The following is a 6,815-nucleotide window of genomic DNA, read 5'->3' as shown; positions in this document are numbered from 1 at the left end:
GGGGGAGTAAGGGAGGGGGGAATCTAGCACGTGAAAGGGGTAGGTACTATTGGGAATTGTTAGGGTTAAAACTTAAGGGTGGTAGTGTAACCAAAGGGCAGTAAGGTAATTTAAGCCTAAGGCGGGGAGTGTAACCCAATTCAACCACAGGGCGGTAGTATAATAATTTTAACCCCCAGGACGGTAGTGTAATTTAACACCAAGGGCAGTAGTATAATAATATTTTTTAACCCCCAGGGCAGTAGTATTAACATTTTAAACCCCAGGGCGATAGTGTAATTTAACCCCTTGGGCGGTAGAATAAGAATTTAACCGCAGTGGCGAGTTTGTGGGTCAGCGAGTAGGCTTTGAGTTTATCTTGCTCAGAAAAGGAGCAGCCAAGGTCTCTTTCCCATGCCGCGATAGTGTAATTTAACCCCTTGGGCGGTAGAATAAGAATTTAACCCCAGAGCGGTAGTATAATTTAACCCCAGAGCGGTAGTATAATTTAACCCGAGAGCGGTAGCATAATTTAAACCCAGAGCAGGAGTACAATTTAACCCCAGAGCGGTAGTATAATTTAACCCCAGAGCGGTAGTATAATTTAACCCCAGAGCGGTAGTATAATTTAAACCCCAGAGCGGAAGGATAATTTAACCCCAGAGCGGTAGTATAATTTAACCCCAGTTGTAGTACAATTTAACCCCAGAGCGGTAGTACAATTTAACCCCAGAGCGGTAGTACAATTTAACCCCAGAGCGGTAGTACAATTTAACCCCAGAGCGGTAGTACAATTTAACCCCAGAGCGGTAGGATAATTTAACCCCAGAGCTGTAGTACAATTTAACCCCAGGGCTGTAATACAATTTAACCCCAGGGCTGTAGTACAATTTAACCCCAGGGCAGTAGTATAATTTAAACCCCAGGGCTGTAGTTTATTTTTACCCCAGGGCTGTAGTGTAATTAACTCCAACTACTGAAGATAGGGTAATTGCCACTTGGGAATCATTGGCCCTAAATAAACGAACAAAATAATAAATAATAGTCTCATATATATATATTAAAATAAAAATAAAATAATAAAAAGGAAATAATGTCTTCCATGAGTGGGTATGCAACCAAATGCATGTCGTGCGAAATGTATGCTTTCCTTGAACGTGCGTTCAAGGGGGAATACATCTGCGCTAGATGTGAGCGAGTTGTTTGTTTAGAAGCCCAGATTCTGGATCTAAGCAACAAACTGGCAACACTGAGGAGCATAACAGTCATTGAAAAGAGCCTGGACATAACGCACCAGGCTGTGATAGAGGGGGGTCTGGATGAGGAGAAGGGGTCGGAGGAGCACGATCCCGAGGTGGGGAGCTGGGTCACTGTAAGAAGGCGGGGGAGAGGGAAGAGCGCGAGAGAGGTCAGCCCTGATCTGATTCACCCCAATAAATTTGCCAAGTTGCAGGATGTTGGGGACATCAGTTCAGGGGGGACACTGCTGGAGCACGACTCATCCTATATCCGCAGGGGGAGTGAGTGCTCCGGCGAGGACGGGAGCAGGATGGAGGGTCAGGAGAGGCAGATCCTGGTGGTGGGAGACTCCATCATCAGGCGGACTGACAGGGTAATCTGTCATCGGAACCGTGAGCGTCGAACAGTGTGCTGCCTGCCGGGGGCTCGTGTTCGACACATTGCGGAACGAATTGACAGATTACTAGATGGGGTTGGGCACGACCCCGTTGTCATGGTGCACATCGGCACCAATGACAAAATAGGAGGAAATTGGAGTGTCCTTAAACAGGAGTTCAGAGACCTAGGTGCTAGGATGAAGGAAAGGACCTCCACGGTAGTTTTCTCAGAGATACTGCCGGTGCCAAGAGACACTCCGGACAGACAGCGCGAGTTGAGGGAGCTTAACAAGTGGCTCCGGAGCTGGTGTCAGAAGGAGGGATTTGGTTTCCTGGAGAACTGGGCTGACTTCTAACTCGGCTACCGGCTCTTCAGCCGAGACGGGCTGCATCTTAATGGGGAAGGTGCAGTGTTTCTGGGGGGGAAAATGGTAGGAAGACTGGGGGAGCTTTTAAACTAGATAATGGGGGGGAGGGCATAAAAATATAAAATTTAAGTAATAAAAACCTTAACATAAATTCATATAATAAAGAGAGAAGTATTAAAGGGGCAATTAGTGGGCTCACTCCAGTCACTAGTGCAAAAGCAGTGAATATAGTAAATCCGATAGCCACAAATAATATAATTAAGCCTGGCCAAACAATATCAAGTAAACCATTGTCCCATGACAATGAGGAATTAATTTTAATTAAATTAAAAAGACAGGAATTAAATGTATGTACACCAACGCGAGAAGTCTGGCTAATAACTTAGAAGAGCTTGAACTTATGATGCTCGAGGAGGACTTCGATATAGTGGGAATAGTGGAAACCTGGCTAGACAGCGCACATGATTTGGCCACCAATATAGAGGGGTACAACCTGTTCAGGAGGGACAGAGGTGGGAGAAGGTGGGGGGGGTATGCATTTATGTTAAAAATAATTTAAATATGCATATAAGGGATGATATCACGTCAAACAGTGGGGAGGAAGTGGAATCCTTATGGCTAGAACTGGATACAACGGACGGTAGTCGTAAACTTATTGTGGGTATTTGTTATAAACCTCCAAGTACAGGGGAGGAGGGGGAGGCTCATCTACTGTCCGAAATAGAAATAGCTGGGAGGGAGGGCAATGTAGTCGTGATGGGCGACTTCAATTACCCGGACATAAATTGGGCTAATGGAACCACAAGTTCAACAAGGGCGGGCCGATTTCTGAACATGTTGCGAGACAATTTCATGGACCAGATGGTGGAGGTCCCAACTAGGAAAAATGCCATCCTTGATTTAATCGTCACAAATAAAGTAGAATTAAATCGAGGATATTGTAATTGGGGAGACACTGGGTAATAGTGATCACAATGTGATTACTTTCAATATTGGATACAGGAAAGGGAAGTGGGTTGGTAGGATAAAAACCCTTAATTTCAGAAAGGCCAACTTTGATAAACTGCGCCACCTAGTGGGGGACATCAAATGGGAAAATTTATTTTATAAAAAAACTTAACTCGGACCAAAAGTGGGAATGTTTTAAAAACACATTACATATGGCCATTGCCAAATGTATACCATTGGGTAATTATTATTATTATTATTATTATTACATAGTAATAACAGTTTGCGCAGCGCTTTACAATATAAGGAAGACATTACAGTTACAATACAATTCAAGACAAGATGGTAAGGAGGGCCCTGCCCCTGAGGGCTTACAATCTAAAAGAGGAGGGGGAAATGATACATGAGGTAGCTGTGGGAATGAATTATGTGAGAATGTGAAGGTTCAGTGGTTAGGTTGCGGTGGGATAGGCAATAAGGTAATAAAAGTAAAATATCACAAACAAAACCTGTATGGCTGAATAAAAATGTAAAGCATCACATAAAGGAAAAGCGAATGGCTTTTATAAAATATAAGATAGAGGGGACGGCATTGGCGTTCCAGAACTACAAAGAAAGCAACAAAATATGCAAACTAGCAATACGGGCGGCTAAAATAGAGTGCGAAAGACATATTGCCAGAGATAGTAAAAAAAAAACAATGTATAAAACAGTCAAAAGGGGAGAAAGGAGCAGATAGGCCCAATAAAGGACGAAAGCGGGAAGTTAATTACAAATGACAAGGAGAGGGCAGAAGTACTGAACTCCTTCTTTTCCTCAGTATACACTCAGGAGGGAAACGGGTTTGATATACATGATAAAACACAGAGTTCATCACAAAATATAGCCAAGTGGTTGACGGAACCCGGGATACAACAAAGACTTAGTCTACTTAATGCAAATAAAGCAGTGGGACCGGTTAATCTGCACCCCAAAATACTTAAGGAACTAAGCACGGTTATAACAAGACCATTATTCCTCATTTTTGAGGACTCTCTAATGACTGGTAGAGTTCCGAGTGACTGGCGGAGGGCAACGGTAGTTCCAATTTTCAAAAAGGGGGCAAGATGCCAACCTGGGAATTACAGGCCAGTTAGTCTTACATCGTTAGTTTGTAAACTGTTAGAGGAAATGATTAAAGACTATTTAGCAGAATTTGTTCGGGATAATGGTATAGTTAGTGATAACCAGCATGGGTTTAGGAAAGATCGTTCCTGTCAGACTAACCTACTGACTTTTTACGAGGGGGTAAGTAGAGATCTGGATGGAGGGAGGTCTGGATGTGGTATATCTGGATTTCGCTAAGGCTTTTGATACGGTACCTCATAAACGCTTACTATACAAGCTGCGTCTATGGGCATAGATGGAAGGGTGTGTACATGGATAGAGAACTGGCTAAAGGAACGGGTACAGAGAGTGTCAATATATGGCGCCCTTTCAGACTGGACTAGTGTCATTAGCGGTGTGCCTCAGGGTTCTGTGTTGGGGCCCATGCTATTCAACCTGTTTATTAATGACATTGGGGTCGGATTACACAGCGATATCTCAGTGTTTGCTGACGATACCAAAATTGGCAGGGTAATAGAAACGGACCAAGATAGTGTAACATTGCAGGAGGACCTGGATAAAATAGGGGGGTGGGCAACTATGTGGCAGATGAGGTTCAATGTCGACAAATGCAAAGTTATGCACTTTGGGCTAAAAAATAAGCAAATGGGTTATACAATTATGGGTATGCCGCTAGGGAAGTCTGAAATGGAGAAAGATTTGGGGGTCATTATAGACCACAAACTGAATAATAGACTACAGTGCCAGGTTGCGGTAAGCAAAGCTAGTAGAATCCTGTCCTGCATCAAGAAGGGAATGTTTTGCAGGGATAGGTCTATAATTTTGCCACTTTACACATCACTGGTTCGGCCTCACCTGGAGTATGCGGTGCAGTTTTGGGCACCGGTGCACAGAGGGGATGTCCTTGAACTGGAGAAAGTCCAGCGGAGGGCGACCAAACTCATCAAGGGGATGGAGGACCAGAACTATGAGACAAGGCTACTAAATTTAAATATGTTCACGCTGGAAGTAAGGAGATTAAGGGGGGACATGATTTTCATGTACAAAATGTTCCATAGTCATAGCAACATTAGAAACAAACTCTTTAAGATTAATTCCGTAACGAAGACTAGAGGCCACCACCTAAAACTGGCAGAAAAAAAATTCAAACACAAGGGGCGAAGGGGGTTCTTCTCAGTTCGAGCGGTTAAGTTCTGGAACTCGTTGCCAGAAGCAGTGATTTCAGCTAATAGTGTGGAATCGTTCAAGAAGCTTTTGGACGATTTCCTGAGAGACTGTAATATACAGGGGTACAGGTACTCCTAAAAATTAGATGAATCGAGGACCTATACACACACACAAAATATATAATATATAATAACTATGTTATGTGTAGTTTCACCACAGCTGGAGTGCTAAGGTTGCCTACCCCTGATATAGTAGAGATGGATATAGGTACAAGGTGACCTGGCCACACCCTGGTACATGATCATCATTTTATACAGGCAACAGCAATCATATTGCATTACGTTGTAATCATGCACTGAGCGAGTTCTAGCATAAAAACTTAAATAAAATAGCAAATGTATTACTCCTATCTACACATCAGCCCTACGGCCTCAAGTACATGGAGGTTTTCTGTGCATCTGGGGATTCCTGCGGCAAGAACCGGAAGATTGTTACAGCAGGATTCCCAGGTGGGTCCATACAGATGTGGCTGCTATACCTATTCAAGTGAATGACAGGCTGACAATGGTCACATTTGTCCGCATGTAATCGTATATGGAACGATCAGCCTGTGGAACAGGATAGGTGTTTGTCCCTGGACCTAGACAGATGGTTCCTGGATCAATCATCTATCCCAAAAGCATATGTACGATCACATGCGGACAGCCAATGACAGATGCGGCCACTGTCAGCCTGTCATTCACTTAAATGGGCACTGCGGCTGCATCTGTACAGACCCACGTGGGATTCCTGCCACAAGAATCCGTATGTTCTTGCCGCAGGAAACCCCAGACGCACAGAAAAGCCCCGTGTGCATGAGTCCCAGGTGGGACAAATGTAGAGGAAAGCTTGATCTGGGTCCAAAACAAGAAGTGCCCCACCAAATAAGGTGTGGGAGCTATGCAGAATCAAATATGGAAAAACAAAAAAATGGAATATGAAGAAATCCCCCCCCCCCCCCCCCCCCCAAACATTTACTTACCTTTGCCATTTTGCTGCTGGTGTAATGTAGGTTTCAAAGGCTGTAAAGGAAGTAAAGGCTACATTATGAAATATGTAAACACTTCATGCATTGTTTTAAACAAAGGCCATTGCTGGCTGCCCAAAATCCTCTGCAACCATTCTGTCTTTTTGCTTCTGAGCAGTAAACTGCTTAACAGATATCACAAAACATACTTACAAAGTGAACCCAGTAATATAGTAGGAGGATACAGAGTCTCACACCCTGCTGACACAGGTAAGGTGCATACACATCAACCATCCTCCCTGCTTTTGTGTTCAGGTGACACCCGATAGCCACACACACTGGAGTAATAGGATTCTTTCAGCATTATTAGTCAGATGTAACACGCTGTCTGGACTCAGCAACCAGAGTGCCACTTCCACATCTAACAAGTGTAGTAACTAACTAGTTAAGAATCATCTTTTAGTTGTAAATGCTATAAACAAATCAACATACAGACTTATCTAAAAAGCTTGTTAACCAGCAGCAACCAAAATTTGCTGCAAGCTCCATTCGGGTGGAATATTTTCCAACATGTTCCTTCAGCAAAAGTCCATCTAATGATTCACTTGTGCTGAGGGAATAGGG

The 6,815-nt window shown here is 43.6% G+C and overlaps 1 protein-coding gene across 1 annotated transcript in view; it reads right to left on the bottom strand.

Moving 5' to 3' along the window:
* The window catches only part of LOC108793713 (annexin A5-like), a 101,586-nt gene that overhangs the window by 41,432 nt on the left and 53,339 nt on the right, over positions 1-6,815 (bottom strand). The window contains exon 2 of the mRNA XM_018564735.1: positions 6,207-6,246. Within this exon, the coding sequence (XP_018420237.1) occupies positions 6,207-6,215 (9 nt within the window). The 5' untranslated portion in view covers positions 6,216-6,246. The remainder of the gene's footprint in view (positions 1-6,206; positions 6,247-6,815) is intronic.

The sequence above is a fragment of the Nanorana parkeri genome, unplaced genomic scaffold (assembly GCF_000935625.1).
Source record: "Nanorana parkeri isolate BGI_ZX_2015 unplaced genomic scaffold, ASM93562v1 scaffold776, whole genome shotgun sequence".
In the NCBI taxonomy this organism is placed as follows: Eukaryota; Metazoa; Chordata; class Amphibia; order Anura; family Dicroglossidae; genus Nanorana; species Nanorana parkeri.
This window is presented reverse-complemented; position numbering and strand designations above follow the sequence as displayed.